We start from the raw sequence: 24277 nt of genomic DNA, 5'->3' as shown, positions 1-24277 counted from the left end.
GGGGTGTGTGTTCGTTTCTGCTTCCGAGCAAGTTTTAATCATTCTGGGTGACACTCAGCCTCGTGGCCCATAGGCCTGAAGAGGCAGTTGAGTGGCGCACAAGACTTGTGCCTGGGTCTTCTGTAAAGGGGGCGGGGGAAATCTTGCCCCAGGAACTCAGTTCATTAATTCTGGTAGGGAAAACCTGTGCACTGGCACCATGGCAGTGCTGGTAGCCTCACTGTCCGGGCTCTCAGCAAGGCAGGGCTGTAGTTATGACCCGTAGAGCTTTCCTTGAGCTAGGAAAGAATGAGGAAATTTGCGGTTCTTTCCACACAGTAGGGTTTTGCCTCTAGACCAAATGCACGCTGCACTGCTCCCCCCAGTGTGCTGTCATCCGTGTGTCCCCCTGTATTGATCACCCATCACCTTCCCTTAGACACTGCACAGCAAACTCGCCCCCTCACTCCTTTTTTGTATTCAGTTTTTCTTTAATAAAAACTTTGGAAGAAAAATATTTTTAGATACGAAAAGGATGGGGCAGCCCAACTCCCAGCTCCCCTGCTACTTGCAGTCTGACCTGTTGAACCAGGATATCATACACAAAGGCAAAAGCACTGCCAGCCTGTCTAAAAACCATGCCCAGTTACACGGAGAGGGATTCAGACCACCTGCTAGTAATATGCAAGCAAATGCCACGGAAACCTAGTGAGAGCAGGAACAAACACTGCATCTCATGGCGTCTACTTTTTCTATTTAGTTTTTCATCAGCATCAGCCTGTGACCTTTTTCTAACGATTGAGACAGGCTCTGGTGTTTGTAATTTATTTATTGTCCCTCCCAATCCATTGTTGCCCATGCACCCCTCTCTGGTTCACAGCAGAACCTCGTTTTGCACACCTGTAAACTGCTGGTCAAAGTCAGTGTATATTAGACTAGCTATTGCTGCTCAAGCACCATTTCATATCAATTTGTACAATCCTAATCCCTTGACACCTCTGCCTTCCAAATCTCCATCTCTTGTGAGCAGGTGCCCCCACTTATTAGTCCAGACTGCCCCAGGCTCCTTAGCAGTTCACTGTGTGTAGCCCAGGGAATGGAGGCAGCTCATTCTCTGAAGGAGAAGTGGGTTTTTCTCTGATTTTGTCTGTTTCAGTGCTGTCAAAGCACCTGGAGTCAGGGATAAGTACTTCAAATGCACTGAAACCAATAGAAATAAAATGCATTCATTCACAGACTGTGCCGGGCCAGTGGAAAATGGCAGTTTGAGCCGCTATCTATCTATGGTACTTATATGGGCCCCGTTTCTGAGCAGGGACAAGACCCTGCACCCAGCTGGGTGTATAGGCCTGGCTAGATTCCACAGTGGTTTTCTGAGACGAGGCGGGCAGTGTGTTGAGGAACCAAGCTACGTGAATTTACCGTCCAGACACAGCAAGGCTGTAACAATTCTGTGGCTCTCAGGAGTGAATTTACCGTCCAGACACAGCAAGGCTGTAACAATTCTGTGGCTCTCAGGAGTGCTTTTTGCAAAGGCCAGCTCGTACTATGTCCTGCCCCCAAACCGAGTTTGGGGACTAAACACGGCACGGCTGCTGCCCTTTCTCACAGCATTTGCCAGGCAGGAGCAGCAATGGAGCCAGCCAACTTTTTAAACAACTTTTCTCAACCTCTTTAACAGTCTGTTCTTTTGGTGAACAAAGGTTTTGTTTAGATCTTAAACCATAAAATGCCTGGCTAACCCGGCAGGAGCGATGAACATCAACGACAGAGCATCCTGGCACTCCTCCCCAGCGATCGCCCCTTTGTCACGAACAGAGAATCAGATGGGACCCCTGGCCGAGGGATACAGGCAGAACAGTGGGATTAAGGGAAAACGTATCTGCAATCTGTCACTTGGCTGAAGCAGTGCTGGGGCTTAGGACTTGATTGTCTACATTCCCCGTCTGTTCTAACTATGTCTGTCTCTTCACTGCCACTGAAGGGGTTTTTCCATTGGGATACCCATTGCAATGTAAAATCCAAGCGGAGATGAAGCTGTTTTTACTTTGACGTAGCTAGTTGAGTTCAACCCTATACCCCTCTCCCTGCCAATATGAGGTTTACCTCGAGGAAGTGAGATGAGGTAAAAACTGCCATGCCTTGTTCCCACTGGCGATAGCCATCTCGATGGAAACACACCACTTTTGCAGTAAAGACGCAGCCTGTGCGCTCCATAGTGAAGAGCACTTAATTAGAAGCTAAAAAAAAAAACCCCTGGATTTTCACTGGCAAAGGAATGCAGAAGGGAGGTCATCATTCTGGGAGAAAAACTTTATGGGGCAGGAGTCTCTGTTGTAATAAAGCTGCTGAAATACTAGAGCGTAAGCACCGGCCACCCGCTGAGGCGAGACCCAGATTTCATTCCTGCTCTGCACTTTTGCTCTCCATAAGAGCAGGGAGTGAGAGCAGAACCGAGCAGGTGCCACGTACCCCTCTGGCAGAGCAAAGGGCAAAGCAAAGAGACTTTGCAGGGAATCCAGGACATGAAGCTTTGGGGTTGGGCCGGGGTGTGTGTGTGCATTTTAGAGAACTCTGGAACAAAAGAAAAAATACTGGAGAAAATATAACATAGTAAAAGCACTTCCATCAGGGGAAGTCAGGTAGCCAGGGAAAGAGTCATTCTGGATGTTTACAGCAATCACCCATTTATTAAAACACATCTACTTGTGTCTCCTGGTTAGATAAACATAGAAGGTACCTACTTCCCAGCAGCATAGACTTCTGCTGTGTCAAACAGGTTAATGCCATTGTCATATGCTAAAGTCATCAGCTGTTCTGCCATCTGCAAAGAAACATTTGTAATGTTTATAGAGAGTGCGTCGTAGAAAGCAGGAGCCCAGAAACCCCTTGGTATGACTGCTATATCAATAAAACACACGTATAACACAGCACATGGTAACATGCTTAGGCCAAACATTACAAATTAGGCTGCCTAAAGTTGGTCACCTAACGAGGTGATCTGATTATTTAGATGCCTAACTCTAGGCAGCCACAGTTGGTCTCACTGCACAGCAATACCATGCAAATTGCACGTTATGTATTTTTCAGTCCAGGGTATTTACCCCCATATCAGGATGCACTCAGTACCTTATGGATATAAAACAGGGAATCCCAAGCACACCCTGCAATATGATTTTCCTTCTCCCACTTTTATAATCCAGTGTTCAGAAAATTGATTTATATGGTATTAGCTCAGACTACAGCTGGCATCTGTTGACTCAGAAAAACCGTGATGCAAGTATTGCGTTGTATACATTTACTACACAGAATGGAGAAGGCTATAAAGTTGCCTCCTAGTCTGTATTACCAGGGAAAGATACAGCAGCAGCACATGTTTCACAAATGTTACTGGTAAACTGAATATATCTTCTGAAAGTCTGGCTTCACAGAAACAACACTAACTTAAAAACTTCACCATCCCCATGAGATGCATGTTCCAACATCCACGTACTATGTAACAGAACTGTACATGTTTTCTGGGGATATTTGCTTGAACAAAAACATCTGTTCAATTCAGCTGTGTTTGTGCCCCCTTTTGTGTTCATTTCCCACAAATATTACAGAAAAATCACCTTATAGATCAGGGTGTTCGTAGAAAGTCATTTGTGACTATGTGCTGACTCCGAATTTTGAACTCTTAAACACAAGTAATTAGCAATGAAAGACTGGTTCTAAGACTTATGCTCACTGCGTTAGGGATGACAAAGACTACCATGTGACCTGTGTGTCCAATTAAACTAACCAATGCATCTCAAATTTTGAATATTAGACAGTTGGAACAAACAGCTCATGAGCAAACTGCTCCTGGAACAACTGTGAAAAGTATTTGGTTTGAATTTAGTCTCTGTTCTTGGAAATTATTCTCCAGTTATGTGCTACAAATTATTTGCTAAGCAGTAAGTACTAGTCTTGGTGGATAATAATTAGCCAAAGAAAGGATAATTTTAGTTTCTTTTGGCCATAATCATAAAAATGAATCTAGCTAATTTGAAAAACAAAGTTGAAATAGGTCAGACAAACATGAATATTTATGCATCTCTACAGTGAAAATTGGTAAATATTACAGAACCTTTCTTCATTATGAAGATTTCCCACGAAAAAGGGCACTGGCAACACTTAAATCAATAAAAGGAACTAGATTACGGAGTCTCCTGAAGCTGATTTTCAGTACAATGAAAGGAGACTGAAAAAAGAACTGTATATTTGGAGTAGGCAGCACAAAACAGGGAACAATTCTTACCTCGTCTGTAATCTGCCCTCCAAACGTCACCCATGTTCCTATAAAGGGAAAGAAGGGAAAACACTCATTCTGAAAACACAAGTACAAAATACATACAACTTAACTCTGCTCTGAAAGGCACAATGAACGTGGAAAAGGGAGCTCCAGATTGAATTAATCTGTAGGTCACTAGCAGAGAAACACGGGAACAATCCAAATGCAGTCAGTCCTATGCTAGTCTGTCAATACCAAGCTGGCCCCACTGTTCTTCCTTCTGGGATGTGAAATATCCCTGCCCAAAGCCTGTGGGTGGGTGAGCGAACCAGGCTCTCAGGGCCTCCCTATCACTTGCTGTTACACTTAGACTGTCTGTCTCTCTCTCTCTCATGTGTTTGCCTGACTCAAGCAGAAGACTTTTGTCATCCGGGTGGATGCCCTAGGACACCAACTGCTCGGGTTCTCCAATGCCTTCCTGCCAGGTCAAGCCCTCTCACCAAACTGGGATGGAGCATTGTACTTCTGCCCTTGCCAGTCATTTGCAACACCTACCTGCCCTTCCCAGCCAACAACCTGCAGGGAACAGTTAACTAAACCACTTCCGATTTGCTAGTGGAGACCCGTCTGCCTGTAATGACCCCACTGCCTGACATTACAGCATGATCCCCAGGCTAGGAACCTGTAAAAGTTCATCCGTTTGCCATTTCCTCGTCACGCTGTTGCCTTCCCTATTCTAGTGGCTAGTGGATACCCAGAGCTTTCTCGATGCTGCCCAATTTTAGCTCTGTTGCAGCTTGGCAAAGGCACGAGGAGCCACAGAGGTACTGGGGCAGCTTCTCTGCAGACTTAGTGCTGGCCTACACATGACATTTTCCCAGTTATACAGAACAGTTAAACAGGTACAGCTCCCGCAATGTGGACATACCTGTCTTGGAATAAGAATGGCTTTTTAAGGCAAAATGACAAACTAAGTTGGAAAAAGACCCCCCTACCAGAATAAGAGGGTCCACATGGGGAGTTCTACTGGTATAACTATAGCAGTTTAAATTCACACCTTTCCGTATACCAGTATAACTTTCCCATGTAGGCAAGCCCTTAGGAAGACACAGGTGCATTGGTTGCACTCACGCCACATTTGGAACGTTATCTGAGCAACCAAATGTTTAGAAAGTTAGTCTTTGTTAAAATGAAAACCTAGATTCTGCAGAAGTCCATGGCACTTGCCTGTAGATACTTCTAACTTGTCACAGGTGAACAGGGAGCACAGTTTTCAGTTTGTGCTAAGTGACTCTTTGTCTGGATATAATCAATTACAGCAGATTCTGAAATCTGCACAAACTCTCTGCAAACTACAGCTCAGGAGTGGATCATTCTTGAAGTATCTTAACTTGGAAGCGCTGAACACGAGTGTTCATGAGGAAGCGAGAACAATGCCTTGTAGCTTGTTTCATATAAAGAAAAAGGTTAAGTTGTTCCTTGCAGTCCATCTGAATGATAGCAATCAAAGAGTCAGACATTTGTTTCTGCACTAAGCTGTGAGGGGGCAGCAGCTATCTTGAGTTGTTAGTGTCTTTTAACAGATAAAGTGCTGCACTACCAATGCTATCGTGAGGGCTGATACAACACTTCTGGTTTATGCCCCCCTTTTCAGACATTGATAAACCTGAAAAACAAATGACCTTTTGGGCTGGGATTTCTCAGGCTTATCATCAGCCCAGGGGAAAATGCTTTTTATGAAAGTTTGATAAAATTTCATTCAGACAAGAGAAACAGATTTTCACTGTTTACATTTTTCAGATGCTTCATTTTCATGACAGTGACTCAAATTGCTTTTCTTTTAAAAGTGACCTACAATGGAAAAAACGTAGGCATGTTCTTTTTCCTTCTTTATGATGGATAAAAAAGGCCTATATGTTTCTCTTCCCTGCAAGAAGCAACATTTTAGTTTTCTGTTTGTCTTTTCCATTAAAATGTCAAGGTGTGAATCTCTGGGGACTCGACAGGTAAAAGTCAAGACAGTGAAAGTTGATCAGCTGGGAAGAGATGGGATTTTTACTCAGATTCTTTAATTCCCTGGTTTCTTTTTGTTCATGCTTATTTAACTTCTAGGGCTCATTAACATTTTGGATACAGGAAGCTTCTGTTAAAATATTTAACTGCTCACCTTGCAATGAAGGTGTGAGAGCTTAAACTAAACCAACATTGTCCAGTTGCGGCAGGCAGTGTAGTTGTAGCTGTGTCAGTCCCTTGTCGCTCAGACATTGTCCAAGACAAACACAGCAGCTACTCCAGCAAAACAATGGCAACTACACTTGATGTTTCTGCTGTTTCTATAAAAAGCACCGAACAAGGAGAACTCCACTCCCCAACGTGGCCAACTTGCACCATACATCACAAAGAAGCCAGAGAGAGCCCAAGTGTCCTCGGCAGGTGACCGCTGAGCTTTAAACGGAACGTGGACTTAGCCCTCACCGAGGGCTGGTGTCTTTGCAAACCAAATTCTAGCGTGACGTGTGCCACGCTGAAGAGCTCTAACAACCACATGCAGCAAATGGCACAAATGTTTCTTTTGACATACTTTTAAATGGCATGGGTCTCTTGAGGAGCAGACGCAAAGGGATGCCTGTTTGTGAACCCATCCATGACAGCACCCCAAGTAAACCTGTAACCGCCACATATTTTAATACAGAAAACCAATCGGGGATACAAGATGCACTAAGCGCACAGGAGGATTTCAGAGTCTGGTAACCATGCTGGTCTGCGAGGCCACTATCCAGGCTGATTCACTGCGGGAGAGGCCGAGGTTTAGGACAGAACAGAAATCTGTGGTTAGATCTGGTTACTTGGTAACCAGCAGGGAAATGCTGCACTGGTAGCTGGATCCGGTTTCAGGTCATCCATTTTTAATGCAACATGGAATCAGAGGAACATCGCCCCGATGGATGCAAAAGGTGCAGCTCCCTTCACCTGCCACCTCCACCTTGGGGGCCTGCCTCTTACTTAAATAACCGAGGGAGAAATCATCGTGAAGAGGATTGCTCACCAGTAGATGCTGGAGAGATATGAGAGAGTGCACCTGACGATCGAGTCACTTACCTAAGCCAAGGCAGGACACTCGCAACCCCGATTTCCCAAGATTTCTGAAAAAGAGAAACACCTCTTAATAGCCACTGGAAATGTCAGAAATAGGATGTGCCATAGCTACATGGGACAGATGCTACGTGTGGTGTCCCCGCTCCCCGTCCCTTCGGCAAACATCACAGGAACATCCACTTCCAGAACTATAAACAGAAAGGACAGGGGTTTCGGTGCCCTTCAGTTGCACTCCAATCAACACAAAGTGCTGTGTACGGGAAGTGTTTAGCTAAGCTCTTGTCTTCGAATGAACCATGAGTACACCGTATTCCCCAGGCACCAGCGTGGAGCAGCAGTTGATAACACTTCTCCTAAACTGCTGATCAAATGAAATTTACTGTTTTCACTACAGGGAAATTATGCAGCTACATATGTATAGATAGTTAGAGGAAGAGAGACCTCCATACTGTCAAAAAGGGAATGCTAGTGAAGCCATTTTAAATAAAAGGCATTAAAAATAACTTTTATCCTATGCACTCACTGTTCTTGGAAGATAATTTCAGTACAATTTTAATGACGACTTTTTGATCCTGTTCTTTCTAATTACAACCCCTCCCCACCCCCGTTTTTATGGGGGTGGTGGTCTGGATTTTCTAGTTTTGCCTATGTGACTATTTGGTCTTTGTACTGAGTTGATAAAGTGAAATGCTGAAAAGCAGACTGCATTGTTATTGTAAGAATGTTATGAAGGGCACACCCTACAGTGCACCAGGTGTATTGTAAAAAACATGCAAACTCAGTAAGTCGTGGTTATTGGCATGACACTTAACAACCCCCTCGCAACCAACCAACCTCATGTTGGTCATTGAACAGGTACAAAATCACAAGCTGGTATGATTACATTAGTGCCTTTACAAGAGCACATTTAACCCCCCAAATAATAAGGATTGAAGAGCCTGGGGCAGATCTGTGAGTTACAAGAGCTGAGTTAGCATGTATGGAAGATGCACATAGTAGAGACAGACAGTGAGTGAGGACACATGTTGCAAAATTACCTGGAATAAACAGCTAGTATAACTGTTCTGAGGTGACCCAGTGCTTGGGAACCCCCCCACAAACCTACCAACCTGGGTTGCAGGGCTCTAAAGAGCTTAGGGTGGCCATATTTTAGCCTAGTAAAAAGAGACAGAACAAAACAAAAGAAAAGCAAGAAGGTAATGAGAACATGATAAGGAATGAAATAACCATGAGGAAGAGAGAGAAAATCCAGTTTATTCATAATATTACCTTGTGTTTATAAGAAAACGGTGATAGAAATGAAAATATGAAATCAGCAGCACAAAGATAGAATCATAGAAATGTAGAACCAGAAGGGATTTTGTTAGGTCATCTAGTCTAGTCCCCTGCACTGAGGCAGGACTAAGTATTATCTAGACCATTCTTGATACGAAATCAATGAAACAAACGATAGAAGGCGTCACCCCCTCTAAACCCAAATTGATGGCTACAAAATTAAGGGCATGAATTGAGAAGCTATTTAGTTAAAGAAGGAAGAGAAGACAGAGAATGATTTTTCCCTGACTCAAATGAGGTATTAGATAACAATTGATAATGTCAAGTAACATTATTACTTTCCTATTTTTGCCACCAAAACAGGAGATAAATATCTAAAGAGACAACACACACACAGACAGTAGGAATGGAAAGGATGCTGTTTCTTAGACACTAGACATTTAGTTATTGCCAACTGAAAAACAAAAGCACTCTGCAACTTGAGAGTATCAACAGAAAATGTGTAATTTCTCATACAGCACATCTGCAGGGATGAAACAAATGTGAAAGCATGGGAAATCTCTTAACAGGTATTTTTAATATTAATCAGCTTTTTCTACTTGCAAATTAACCATATATGACAGAATAAAACCAGGAAAAGGGCATTTCAAGAAATTTATTTGTATCACACAATACTCTTTTCCTGGGCAATTACTTAGCGCTCCAAAAAGGAGTATAAAATTGAAACGATCGATGACAATTAAACATGGAAAACCAGACACATTTTAGTGGAAAATAAAACAGCAAGTGCAAGCTTCTCAGATATAAAATTCACTTATTAGATAACAGACGGTTGCTGAAGCTCTGCACGCTACATTTGCACAATAATTTAAAGTGGCAGTAGCAGTGACCTCATTCAATCTGATTTATATGATTAGGCCAGAATCATTATGGCATCCAACTATTTTCTGACAACAGTTTTACATGAACGGTGTTTTTAACACACACAGAGAGAATGCAAATTGAAAATTCAGAGTAGACAGGGTAAAAATGGAATAGCTGGAAACAAATGACGTCTGTAACGAGTATATAATTTGGTGAGCAGATATGAACTCTACAATGTTACGACACATTTGACTCCTTCAATTTTCAAATGGCTTTATAATATTAATTAAGATGATACAGATAACTTAACCCCAGTTTTAAGAAGGGAACACTCATGAGGAGAGTCTATGACTCGCCCAAAGCTACAGGGGAAACAAGTATCACAGCTGGGATTTTGACCCCAGGAGTTCCTAACTCTTGGTTGTGTGTCCAGAACGCATGCTGCTCCCTCTCTCAATAAACTAGTTCAATTTGGGGTTTAAAATCTTTAAAGCATTATAAAAAAATTGATTTGCACAGATATTTTCTAGTGGCACAAAAGCATAACATTGAATAAGTGGTGTCTAGAAAAAGCATGCCAAGTGAATGGCCTTCATTAGCTCTGGCTCAGGTCTGCTCAACTGCATGAAAAACACTAATGGAACGGTTAGTGTGAGCTATCAGAAAGCACTGGTGCACTTCATTTAGCCCCTGCATATTTCACTGCTATTGAATATTGCATGTCAGACCCGGGTGGCGTTTCAACTCCTGTGTCACATTAGGAACCCTGTTTAAAAAATAAAAATGAAAATGAAAAGATAAGAAAACGTGCTTAGTAAAATAAAATTGGCTTGAGATGCTCGCTTGCCTTTAAGTCCCCAGATTGTTCTCTGCATTGCGGCTGTTTCAGAGTAGAGCTGGTCTCTAAGGCCAGGTCTACACTACTGCTTAAGTCGATCTCACTTACGTCGCTCAGGGATGTGAAAAAGCCCCCCCCAGAGACGCAAGTTTTGTGCTATCCACACTGGCACCGTCTCCTGCCGACATAGCTTATGCTTCTCACCAAGGTGGAGTAATTTTGATGATGGGAGAGTGCTCTCCCGTGGGCATCGAGTGTCTTCTTCACCAGACACGCTACAGCAGCGCAGCGGCATCGGTGTAGCGCTGTAGTGTAGATGTGCCCTGAGATGTGGAGAACCAGAAGAGTTCCTTCCGGGGGGGGGCTCTCTTTACTCTGCTACAAGCCATGTAGAAGCTGTATGAACTAGCAATGAGAAGTACCCTATACTGCTATCGCATGCACGGATGCAACCCTGATGAAATCAGAGGCTGAACTGGTGAGAGAGTTGAATGTAACTCATGTAGCTTTACGTGTTGATCTACACTTCTGCTTTTCAAGTGGAACTCATTTAGTTTGTCTCAGCTGCAAGATCTACTCCTACTTCGAAATAAAGATGTTAAGCAAGTTTGGGCCATGTGGCCAGACACACCCATGGCTGGTGGCTCTACAGCTAACTACGATAGAGTGATGTGGCTCCTACTGAAAAGATTTTTTTCACGTGGCTTTGGCAATACTGAATTTGTGCCAGGGAGAGGTATCTAATGGTGACATTTATCAGACAGTAGGATAGTTTGCTCAGGAAATGGATGAAGCTCTATAGGTTGAGATACTGAAAACTTGGCCTGAACACGGCACTGGAGAATACACCTTAGGACTGACTCTGGACTGGCTAGGGATGGATTAGAGAAGGGATAGTGAATAGGCAGACTGCAAGGCAAATCCGGACCGCCAGACCCTTTGGAACAGACCCTGGAATCCTTTTATTAATTATTATTATAATTGTTGATGTTATTGTTTTTATTTTCTCTGGAGTCTGAACTTTGACTACACCTTGACCAAGAAATCTGGACCCTGACAAAAAATAAATTGACCATCCTGGACTAGAGGATCACCTAAGACCTTTTCCATCTTTAACTTCTACGACTGACATCAAGCTTAAAAAAAAGCCGTTTATTCAAATGATGAAGACTCTAATAACCCAGCCATTAAAACTTTTCTGGACTTTTCCACTTTCTCAGCTTAGAGTCTTCTCCCGTCATGTCTACAGCTTTGAAGTAAGCACATCTAGGAAGGCTGGTTCATTGCAGAAAGGCGGAGGCCTTTACCGCTTTAAATGGTTAACAACCTCTACTAATAAAAGGACCTGGGGAAAGGAAAGCTAGATAGTAACACGCTGCAGCAGCAGCGGCCACCACACAGTCCAGCAGAAACTAGAGTCATCTGCAGGCTTCAAAGTACAATACAGATCCCTAGATACTAAAGGAAGGAAGCTATAAACAGGGGCATTAAGTCTTCTCCCATTGGCATACAGCATCTTTATAGAACTGGAAGGGACCTCGCGCGGTGTCTAGTCCAGTCCCCTGCACTCATGGCAGGACTAAGTATTATCTAGACCATCCCTGACAGGTGTTTGTTCAACCTGCTCTTAAAAATCCCCAATGATGGAGATTCCACCACCTCCCTAGGCAATTTATTCCAGTGTTTAACCACCCTGACAGTTAGGAAGTTTTTCCTAATGTCCAATCTAAACCTCCCTTGCTGCAATTTAAGCCCATTGCTGCTTGTCCTAGCCTCAGAGATTAAGAAGAACAGTTTTTCTCCCTCCTCCTTGTAGCGACCTTTTATGTACTTGGAAACTGTTATCATACCCCTCTTAGTCTTCTCTGCAGCTGCACCCATGAAGTGTAGACCTGCCCTTACAGTAAGGAACGTAGCTGCTCTTCAGTTCAGTGACGAGGCATTTTTCTAGATAGCTGGAGCGCCTAATGATTTTACACTCCAATATTTTATTAAACTTAATGTTTAAAATCAAATTTACACACGTTAGGAGGGAGGGTACTGTACATCTGGGGTTGGGCTTGGGTTATGGGGGATTGCAAGTATCAGTTACAAGGTTCACGAGGTACATATAGATCACATAACCAGCATAGATCCAGACTGGGGTGCGGGAGTTTTTAGAGGGTCAGTGGATAAGTGGGCTCGGGTACGCCACCCATGGAATGTATTAAGAGTCCAAGTCAGTAGTGGTGTAGAGAATAAGTACATGGGTGGGGTGTGTCCCTCAGTTCATCAGGGAAGGAAGTGGGTTATTTCCCTGGTCGGCGTTTCTCGGTTATTCGACCTGGTACTGGCGGTGTCCCATGATGTGATCCGTGTAGATGTCTCTGGACCACCTGATGGTGTCGGACACCATGAGCTGTCTCATGAGCCAGGCGTAGCGTCGACCGACTCCGCATGCTCTCAGTACCGGCTCGTTGTGGGGGTCCCATGCACCCAGGGCTCCCACAATCAGGGCGTGGATCTGGACCTAGTAGCCCTGGGCTCTCAGGGTGTTGGCTAGCGGGATGTACTTCAACGCCTTCCGTGCTCGGGCCTCGTGGAAGGCTGGTGACCTGTTTTCGAATGGCACCGTGATGTCTACCACAAGGACCTTCTTCTTTTCTGCGTCCGTCAAGACAACGTCGGGTCGCAGTCGGCTGTCCGTTCCGGGGATAGCGGAGTCGACTGTGATCTTCCCCAGGACGGCGGGATGGCTTTCGCTAGCTGGTTCTGGATGGTGTTGTGTTGGTACCGTCAGGCTCCAGAGTGGTGTTTGCATCCGCACAGGATGTGGGGCAAGGTCTCGTTGGTGTAGCCGCACTTCCTGCAGCGCTTGTCCCGGTTGCCGTGGTGGACGGCTCTGTTGAGGGGAACGCAGTTGAGTTGGGCCCGGTGGACGAACCGCCAGTCGGCGAACCATAGCTTTTCTTAGCCAACTGTCTATGATGAAATACAGTAAAAAATCCTCTATTTATGAAACTAGCCCAGATACAGGATTGTTCTTTCAGGGACTGGGATCGAAAAGAAAGTGATCTCTGGATTGAAGCCTCAGGCAAGCAGCAATTTGATCAAGGGATCTAGGATTTGGGAACAGAGCAAATCTAAGCAGTAATAATAATAGTTATTAACTATAGATGATGGTTAATATTCCTCATGTCCTGTTATACTAGTCTGATACCCTGTGTAGAACAGAGGTTCCCAAACTGAGGGGCATGCCACCCTACGGGGACATGGAGGAATGTTTGGGGGGGGGGCCACGGCTGGGGCCTGGGCCAGCCCCCATGGGGGTGGGGAGGGAGCGCCGGTTGCCAGGGACCTGGCCACTGGCCTTGGTCCCCAGATGAGGCTCTACTCCTGCCCTCAGCTGTGGACCTAGCCTCGGCCTCCTTACCCCATCTGTGTCCCCCCTTCCCGGAGTCACGGCCCTGCTCCTGGCCCGGAGGGGAAGGGGGACAAGGTAAAAAGTTCAGGGACCACTGGTGTAGAAGTTAAGGCTTGTATTAAAGCTGTATGTATGTACAATTTAGTTTAAAAGACAAAACAAACACACACTTTCTTAAACAGGTTGGCACCCGTATTCCCTTAATAACCTGTGTTATCAGTGGTTTAACACAGCCCTAGCAAAAAGAGGCACCACACAGCAAGGGAGTATTCATTCAGTACTGCCAGGGAGCTGCTAACCGTGAAGGGACACTTCCATGAGGAAGCGGATAGATCTTTTCCCTTCCTCAGCACTGGAAGAGGATAGTAACAGATGTTTGCTTGTGTTTTTCAAAATATTAAACATGTACCAGCAGATTACACTGCCCAATCCTTCAGTACTTTGTTCGTTTTTTTAAAAACCACGCTCGCCTCCCAGGGAGCGAATAAGCTACATAATGAATCAGCATTTCTGATTCACATGTTTCAGAAGGATAGTGGAATTTTTTTGAAGCCTAAATTCTCCCTGTTCTGGGAGTCCTCCAACATTACCACCAGTCTACGTTCACCTCAGCAGAACTCTGTCTCAAATAATTGGCTATGCAAGTTACAATCTAGAGAGAAATAGGACCCAACATAGCATATGTCTCTAGCTTCCAGACTACGTGGGAGGCAGTGTGTCCATCTCTGGGACATATGTCTCTAGCTTCCGGACTATGTGGGAGGCAGTGTGTCCATCTCTGGACATATGTTTCTAGCTTCCAGACTACGTGGCAGGCAGTGTGTCCATCTCCGGTATGTGGCAAAGGTGATAAATACTGAGTAAGAAACATTCAAATGTTGCAAGGCTGAGATTTTCAAAGTGGCTTGCGTTTCTGGGGGCTGATTTTCAGAAAGGGCTGAAAACCCACCCAATGATGCTAGGTCCCTCTGAGGTTTCTCAGGTTGGGCACCCAAAAAGCGACGCAGCCAAAAAATTGTTGGTCACTCCTGAAAATCTTTGCCAAATAAATAACATTTACACTGTTTATTTTTCACTCAGCATTTTAAGATCTTTACACAGGAAGAGGTGATCTCTTTGGGCAGTGGGGGATGGATGGGAGAGGAGAAAGGCTTTTGCTGGCCAGTATATTGCACAGCATGTTTTTATCCACCACTAATACACTGACAAACCCAACCAACCAGCAATGCTATGGTTGACTTAATCTTCTGCAATCCAGGAAGTTTAACTAATGCTCTTGGTATTGGAATTACTTTGGTCTTTATGCTCTATCTTGCCTTTGGAAGATGCTTATAAACTTACACCCTACAGTTCTTCAACCTTTCCATCTAAGACAGCAAATTTCTAAGTCAGGCATTTAAAGAAATTTTCAGCTGAACTTTTCAAAGCATGTATTGAATGGTTTCTAGATAAAATTGTTACAATTTTTTACTTAATGCGAATACAGATCTGGCATTCAGGGGTCTCAATTGAGAGGTGCATACAGGACCGAGAGGAGACCTCGAGGTTCTCAGCTAATAGACCCCTTGCAATCTAAGGCGGTACCTCTCCCATGTATTCATTCTTTGTCTCTATCGCGCGCGCACACACACACACACACACACACACACACACACACACACACACACACGAGAAGACTACAGAGGTCCGGAGCAAAAATGGCTTGTTACTGAGCATGACAAGATAATCTGGTACAGCTCACACCACCCGAGCGATGTTTCTCTGCCTGACATATTTGGCATGGCTATTCACATCTTGTATGAAGTGTCACACATGCCAATATTAGCCGAAGTACAACATACATGTTATTCTTGTTCTTTCAGACACACAAAACTTCTTGGCATCTCCCAATTGAAACGTCATGCCAGTTTAACACACTAACCCCTTGGTGCACGGCTGTTTTGAGCACGTTATGTCTGTCTTGTTTAGTTTTCAGATCACTAAACACAGATCAACAGCGGTAGAGTGTATGACTGACAGTCCCCTCTTATTCCACAGCACATGTATTGGGGCTCCAAAGAAAAAGGTGGAAGCATCAGAAAACGATTGGTGACATTACAGAACACAAAGGTCTGCTATCAAATGAGGAATCAGTGGGCTGCTGACCCCGGGGAATGTCTGAGAATTAGCAACAACAACGCTAACAGGAATTCTGCTGAACCCTAAACCAAATCTTAGGGTCACATTCTGCTCTCATTTAGGCTGCTGTAAACGGGAAATAATTCCAGTGAATTCAGTGGCAGAGCTCTGGTTTTACAGCAGTGTAAGTGAGAGCAGATGATGACCCTTCGCAAGGTTGTACCTAAAGGAGAAAAACAGCAAACTACTAGAAAGAGAGAAGTAGGACAGTGCACACCGAGTTCAGCATTTGTACCACTGAAAATGTATAGTCTGGCAACACAACACAACACACACCCACGTGCCCCCCTTCCAACATGTACAGTAGACAGTAAAATTAGAAACACATCTAAACAAGAGGCCAAGAAACTCTCTTTCCGTAGAAGGGAGAGCACGGTCTTCTCCATACCTATATTTCATTCCGGGCTGTTTCACGCTGGAGTCACTTGAGGATGGGGCATTTTGCACAGACAGCTGCCCCAGACTCCGGGCAACCATGGCGACTGCTCGGAATTTGCTCCGCGTGCCAAGGCTGGGACTGCTGGCATTTTGTCTGTTCAGTCGATCGTCTGCACTCCGGCTCTTTATGCTGTGCTCTGAGCATACAAAAGAAACCTGCATAGTGGCCTCGCTTTCTTTGGGTTGCAGAAATCCCCTCCCCCACTTTAGCTCTCAGAAGAGTTCTGTTCCACAGCACGCTGCCCTCTCTCCCCGCGAGGGCTGGAGGAGGAAACGGGTTGGAAGTGTTTTCCCCAGGAATACAGAATTTTCAGAACCCCCCCCAAAAAACAAAACAAAACAAAAGCACCACACGACAAAGATGCAGCTCTTGTAATTTCAACCTTCGGCTATAGGAGAAAGTCTGCCAGGGAAAATCACAACTAAATGAACTGGGAGGGTTAAGAAATAATCGAGTCAAATCCATTTACTTCCCAGCTTGCATCCTTCTGCCATTCAATGCTTTCCCTGCTCCCACCCTTGACGGTGCAGCTTGAGGTTTCTCTGAAGTCGCTTTTCAAAGTTGAATGGAGGCTGTTTGCCACTAAGTTAAACCCAGTGGCTTGCAAATAAATAAATATTTACGCTGTACTGCTGTTTATTTTTAATGTCAGACTTTCAACTCTGTGAGGTAAAAAATCTTCTGCAGGTTTCCACACGCACAGGAGCCAGGCCATTCAGACCCAGCTGGTTATAGGCAAAGCAAACAGCCATCGGTCCTTCATTTAAGGTAAAAGGATAGCCAAGCCCCCAAATTCTTCTGCTTCTTGAGCCCTGCAGAGGAATTCCTGTCTCTCTCTCTCTCTCTGACCCCTACGATAGCTGCTTCCCTGCCAGATCCAGGGCTGGATTTCTGAAGCGAAGAGGGCAGCGTGACTTGCTGCCACCGATCCTGCTTGATTCCCAGGCTCGGCTAAGTCAATTAGGTAGCCAGTGAGCTGAGCAGGAAACATTCAGCAATTCATTAATAACAAAAGGGGGTAGGTTGCTACTTCTCCCATGGAAGAATAACTAGGGAGACAGCTGTTGGTGTAGTACATGTGCTGCACGCAGTTGCTCTGTGGGTCGCTAACGGTCTCTCCAGGGGCGGGGTTCCCTTTCCCCTCATTTTCTGCTCCCTCTCATCTCTACCCCTTCACCTCCAAATATTGCAATGAATAGTGACAACAGCTAAATTTAGATAGTAAATTGGGTGAAGCAGAGACCTCCCTCCTGTATGTCTGTAAAGCAGCATTTAAATATTACTACTCAAGTGCTAGAATGAAGAGACCCAGCTTGTATTTGCTACACATTGAAAAAATAAACAAACAAACATCCTATTAAGCTTTAAAGCAGAAATGTAACAGTTTCAAATACAAGAGCCAACGATTTCATAGACTGGGACCTACGCAGTTTGCTGTGTTTTCATAAGAATGGGTTAGATTGGCTTTTTTCCCGGCGGTTGTTCTAAAATCTATTTTTATTCTTTGCCTTTGAAGGTAAAATTCACCATGACCATTTCAAGAGAGGTACTGGTGGCTTTGCATCTACAGGCAAGTACAGAGGGATCTGCTAATAAAACAGACAAAGCCTCTCCCCCCAGTAGATGTGGCACGAGAAAAGGGAGGCCATTACAGGACACCAGGCTGCACATTCCAGCAACACGGAATGTGCTGGGAGCTCCCAAACTCCAACAGCCACAACAAAGGTTTCAGGTCAGGTTCCAAGGACGTCGACCATGGAAACTGATCCCGTCCCCTCGAGCTAATTCAAAAGGGGGGAAGACCATGGAAGTAGCAAGAGAAGAATTAATCAGCGTTGGCTTTGCCTTGAGCAGACGGGACGTTGCACACTGCCATGCCTGCAGCAGATCCTGCTGCTCTCAGGACCCACCTGATAGCCAGACAGGACAGCAGGGCTGTGCAATGTAACAGCTCTGGGAATACTAAAGTAACAATTTAAACAAGGACTTTAGATTGGCTGGAGGGACAGAAATGACCTAGTATGGAGCTTGCTTTGACCCAGAGCTCTCTATTTTACCCCGGCATCCCATTGTCTATCGGACACCCATGAAAGAGAGATCTTCCCCGCAGCCCTTGCACTAAAAGGCTGCTGCTTCCAACTGTTCTGTCCCTGCATACATTGTGCCAAGGAGACTTTGTCGCGATGCTGCAATTCCCTGCTAAGGAGGGTTGGCAGGTGGAGCGTTTGTGGGACCAGGTTACTGGAATCCCCTCTCCCTGGTTTGCTTGGGCCACTTCAATTAACACCCATGGAATTAATCACGTAATGAAATCAGGTATTCTCTTAGTTCAGCTCCAGATTAAAAATCCTTTTACTCTGAACCCAGCAGCGTGTGGAATGCCGATCTGCGGCTTCTCGCAGGGGAGCCCTGGGGGGATCTCCCCACCACAGGAGAGAGAACCGCATCCCGGGCTCGCCCCTCCTCAGGCGGAAAAAGACACTTTAGTTGCGAGGGAAGATGCTTTCTCTTTGCAGGGTTCAACGTGCTGACTCCACAGCGCTCCCAAGCATCTGTTTGCCTGCAGAGCTCAGCACCTGAACACCGACCCCTTGCACGGCGCTGTCAGAGCGCTGGCCCAGCAGCCTACACATGCTGTGTCTTCCTAGGGACCTTTGAACTCGATGAAAAATTCACACAAACACACACACACACACACACACACACACACTCTTTGTGTTTCTATGATTTATCTTTAGAAACAGGCTAACACCTGCAAAACTAAGTATCTTTAGAGTCTCAATCTAGAAAGGGTGCAGGGGCCGGATTTGGATACTGGCTCCATGGAGGCCCGAGCTGTGATCAGAAATGGGGCTTATGTACACTCTATCTCTTTGACAGCTGTGGGGTAATCGCAAGATGGCTTTTATGGAATTTTCTTAAAATCGGATCAAAGTCTAAAATAAAATCTCCCAGCAAGAATGTTACATTGCTCACCCTTTTAAAACATTTCTACAGCCGGAGTAAAACCCTAGAGAAATGCTAAGAGCACTCCAGTGTGGGGAAATTTCTTTCCCTGTAATGTACTCTTGGTTTTTAATTTAATTCAATACACCACTCAGTGTTATTGCTTGTGTGACCCCTGCCTCTCCAAACAGGGGGCAAATTAACCAACGGGAGACAAAATTTCAACCACTCAGAGCTACACAATCTCATCTCATTTTTAAACTATTTTGTGATTTCAAACATAAAATGTGAGCCCTCTATTAAACACTCTCAAGTCTTCCGAATGCAATACTGGACCTTCCGATGCAGCCTCTCCTGTGCTGTCCTTTTTAGCCGACATATTTGGAAGCTTCTCTTTCCGTAGGAACAGGAGAATGCTTCAGTGACCAGGAAATAATTGTTTAATCAGTTACATGGTCCAGAAAAATAACACTGAAGTAACAAACTGGATTATCAATATAATGATGTGAATTGATTTCTAAAGCACTTTTACACAAAGAAAATTGTCTTGGTGCGTGGGTGTCTGGCAGGAATAAAAGTTACATAAATTTGAACTCAGATTAAAAGCCCCCCAAAACCTTGTAATCCAGTGGTGTTTTCTTCTGCCTTAAAGATCCTTAATCCATACAGTTGAGCCAGTGTAATCCTACTTTGCTCCCTCCAGACCTTGATTGCAGTTTCCAATTCTGTTGCAACCAGTTCAGAAATTCCTGATGACAAAGGGTGAATTCTTGCCCCTACTGAAGTTAACGATAGTTTTGCCACTGACTTCACCCAAAGTCTTCACAGTACTGGAGGTCCCTCTGCTGTGCACAAATTAAACAAACACAACCCCCCCTGCGATGCAAACCCAACAACAAACACATTTACCAAAAAAAAAAAAAAAAAATCCTCCTAAACAAAACCAACCAGCCCAGCCAGGCCTCCCCCTGCCCTAACAAAAAAAACAAACATTGTCCAAAAACTCCTGGGAATCAGAACCTCCAGCAAAAAGCTCCCAGTGGGATCAGCTCCTACTGGGACTCAAAACTGGTGGTAAAGTTCCAGTTGAATATTCAAAATTATTTACTTTAATTTTTGCTCAGGCTATTTTTAGTTCTGTACAGCCAGGTACAGACGATGCTACCACTTTAACAGTTGACTATTACAGTGACTGCATCCTGACTGGGACCGGCTCCTCACCAATAGAAAGGTATTATCTCACTCACCTTGTCTCTCTAATATCCTGGGGCCCACACGGCTACAACACAGAATGCATCTTGAACGGCAAGTCTCCCAGGCTGTTCCAGCCCTGCTAGCCGGGACAGCAGCGTAAAAGGCTAGTGCAATCCTACAGTTCTCATTGCAATGATCCCTTGCAGTGAGGTTCTTCCTAAGAGGAAACTGATCTGGATGCACAGGATCTGATATTGCATCACCCAGCTCCCTGGGCAATCCTTTACACCAGTGCAGAGAGCACAAAACGCAGCCATCCTGGTCGGGCAGCACTTCACACCCCATTTGCACTGGTGTGACTGGCCGTGTGAGGGGCATGGTGATGGAGAATCAGGCCCGTTGCTTTTATTGTGTGATAGTTTAAATAAACTTGAGTTCCAAAGTGTTTACCAAAAAAAAAAAAAAAAAAAGCTAAAATTCCTGCCAAGATTGCTAGTTATTTTATTAAGTACTACTTATATGATGGCCCCATTAGAATAGGTCTTATACAAACACACAAGTAGACACAGCCTGTACCAAAGGGTTTGCAGCCTAAGATGATGAACGACACTGAGGGGACAGAAGAGGGAAATATCCAAATATAAACTTCTAGCGTACCCACTCTTCCCTTCTTTCCGGCCCCAGGCCCGCTAGCCCATCATTTGTTGTAGGCATCATGGCAGAAAGCAGCCCTGAGGAGGGATGGGAAAAGTGTGTCCTTGCAGATTAGTTCTAACATCCTGGCAGACTAGGTCACTGACACACGGGCACCCATCCGACAAGGAGCAGTTCCTGCACCCCAGATAGACACACTGAATCAGAACTAATCTGCATATGACCTTTTAGTGCCTCTAGAGGAGAAGCAGGAAAACTCCCCGATCCCAGATTAAAAGTTCCTTGCAGGAGGCGTAGGCCGAAGCCCCCGACTAAAACAAAAGCCAGCAAATTGCAGTTTCCCACCAATGGATTCCGTGGGTCACATTCTTCTCCGGGCTGTAGCAACGTCAATCCAGAGCAACGCTGCTGAAGTCGGTGGAGTGACTCTGTTGTGAAGCCCCAGGAGCGCCGAGAAGAATCCAGCTCAGTGTGTGGGATGCACACAGAAGCGACACGTTCAGCTCTAAACCCTTCATCCACGTTGGTTATTAAAAAAAAATTCACTGTACTACAGCAGCAATTGCCAGAGGTCACTCCAGCCATCGTCCTGCGCCGGTGGCTCCTGGACCCTGGAATTTGAATGGCAGTTTATTGCTGATGCTGCCACTGTCTCCCCCAACCCCCCAATCTGGCATCTTTCAGAAACTGCTCCATTTTGTTAGGCCCTGGGACCCAGCCTCACAGAAAGCCCTGTGTGTCACGCACAACCATACCACAGAAACAGGTAAAATTACTACCCCTTGGCTGGGGCAGCAAATGTGCTGTAGGTGTTAATAGCACCTCTAGATATTAACATGCCGAACCTAGAACGCCTCTGAATATTTATTGCATGCTAGGAAAAGGATAAGTCAACTTAACCCAGAGTTTCCAACTGCAGATACAAGAATTTAACGAACGTTTATAGGGCACCATGAGTGCACAAACCACTTTGAGAAACTTGGACTATGTCCAAGACTCATAGTTCGATGGTTCTCAACCAGGGGTACTTGTACCCCTGGGGGTACGCAGAGGTTTTCCTGGGGGTACATCACCTCATCTAGAGATTTGCTTAGGTTTACAACAGGCTACATAAAATGCACTAGTAAAGTCAGTACAAACTAAAATGTCATACAGACAAAGACTTGTTTATACTGCTCTATATACTATAAACTGAAATGTATGTACAATATTTATATTCCAATTGATTTATTTTATAGTGACATGGTAAAAATGAAAATGTAAGCAATTTTTCAGTGCTGTGACACCTTCGTATTCTTGTCTGATTTTGTAAGCAAGTACTTTTTAAGTGAGGTGAAATTTGGGGGTACGCAAGACAAATCAGACTCCTGAAAGGGGTATAGTGGTCTGAAAAGGTTGAGAGCCACTGATCTAGGGCCCTTGCATCTCTAATTTCTAGCAGCGACCTCAGTGTGACACTCAAAGTGTGTTTTTTGGTTCCCTAATGTTACTGGTTTATTTAAAATGAGTTTTAGGGTGATCATGAAAAATAATCTGTTGTACAATCACTTAAACGGTTTTTACTGGTTGACCTCCAGAATTATTTACTGTCATTAGAAATAAATCCTCTTAATTTATACAGAGATTTATTAGAGAACGAAATACAATTTCAGCTGGTGACTTTTTCAGTCAATAAATTATTACTCAGAGGAAATGCACTGAAAACTGAACCATTTCTCTTTATGCAATTCTGATCCCCAAAACAAATCCTCCCCGCCCCAAAAGTCTCTGCTTCTAAGGCACAATGTTTAAACTCACCAATTGAAAAGCTACCTAAGTGGAGCGACTTCGCACTTGCTATGATACTAGCGATACATTTCCATTCTAAACTTAAAGGGAAATTGTTCAGAAGTCGGCTAAGTTATTGTAAAGCAACTTCCAGAGGTTTCTTCCAGCTAGTGTTAATCACTCTTCATTGCAAAAAAGGCTCATACTTAAAGTAGGTCACCATGGCCCCTCCACCTCCAAACCCCTGCATCTGAACTTTGACAGTGCTTTACTGAACTAAGTATTTTATTCTAAATAATTTTTGATAGTGTACGCGCAAGCTTCACTTCATCAATAAATAACGGTCATACTGATATTAATTAAATGGGCTATTTTTTCCTGTGCAAGTGTTACCTCCCTTCATTCTTACAGAAGACAATGCAAGGGAGCCCTGTCTGCAAAGCTTTAGGTTCAACGACATGCCACAATCCTGCAGCCAGCTCTTTGCAGGCGGAGCCCAAAGAAACAGGAATCATGTGGGCACAGGGTGGTCCACATGGAGCAATTTGCTGCCTCAGGACTCAGGCGTTGGCATAACTGCAGAAGGAATTTTTTTTAAAATGTACAGTCTCTGTGCTTGTTTGTGGGGTTGGCTCGAATGCCTATGAGAAAGAACACTGCAATATTTGGACGGATCATGTGTTAACAAGCAGGTGTGCAGAACAGCAGGCGCCCCAGCACAGCTTTGCTTCGGATACGAAAATGCAGCAACGCAACTTTTCACCAGGGATGCATCAGCCATTCAGTTCACACCTGGTCGTGACCATCTGCTCCCCATTCCCTGCCTTTGATGTGAGAGGTTGACAGACGAGAAGGTCCAAATTCTGCTCTCACTTTGGTCTTGTCTACACTGGGCTTTGGCCGCTCCTGTTGCTGTGCCAGTGCAATCCCCCTGTATGGACATGATTTACACCAGGGCAGCATACCCTGAAACTGGATTGAGCTGAGCTGGTGTAAGTCACTTCTACAGCAGGGCTTTACGCCAGTGGTTACAATCCCAGTGCAGTCAAGGTCTTATGCCATGTACGTGAGAAGTTGGTGTAGTTACCCGATAGAAACACCACAGACTCAGATTAGCAGGAATGGTGACAAAAACAGAGGAATAATAAAGATAACCTCCTTCCCAACCCACTTAAAATGAGCGTCTAAAGACTCCCCCTTCCAGGCAAGAGTTCAGCAGTAACCGTCCCGCACTCTGGCGTGTCTAAAATGCCTGTTTCTACTTTTAGTATCATGACCATTTCAGACACCGAGTGAAATAATTGTTCCATCTCTGATCAGAGTGAGAACATTTCAATAGCATCACTTCACGCTAGCAGCCCATAACCCAAGCCTTCTAAAACAGCTTTC

The 24277-nt window shown here is 44.7% G+C and overlaps 1 protein-coding gene across 7 annotated transcripts in view; it reads right to left on the bottom strand.

Annotated features, from left to right (window-relative positions):
• The window catches only part of KCNAB2 (potassium voltage-gated channel subfamily A regulatory beta subunit 2), a 119441-nt gene that overhangs the window by 25842 nt on the left and 69322 nt on the right, over positions 1-24277 (bottom strand). For 4 of the 7 annotated variants that reach the window (XM_054008911.1, XM_054008910.1, XM_054008908.1 and 1 more), the window contains exons 4-7: positions 8368-8484; positions 7334-7377; positions 4262-4299; positions 2724-2803 (exon numbers count right to left, since the gene is read on the bottom strand). In XM_054008911.1, the coding sequence (XP_053864886.1) occupies positions 2724-2803; positions 4262-4299; positions 7334-7377; positions 8368-8484 (279 nt within the window). Of the gene's footprint in view, positions 1-2723; positions 2804-4261; positions 4300-7333; positions 7378-8367; positions 8485-16276; positions 16695-24277 lie in introns of those variants that run through there. The other 3 variants (XM_054008914.1, XM_054008915.1, XM_054008913.1) reach the window with 2 other exon arrangements.

This window comes from Malaclemys terrapin, chromosome 19, assembly GCF_027887155.1.
Source record: "Malaclemys terrapin pileata isolate rMalTer1 chromosome 19, rMalTer1.hap1, whole genome shotgun sequence".
Taxonomy (NCBI): Eukaryota; Metazoa; Chordata; order Testudines; family Emydidae; genus Malaclemys; species Malaclemys terrapin.
This window is presented reverse-complemented; position numbering and strand designations above follow the sequence as displayed.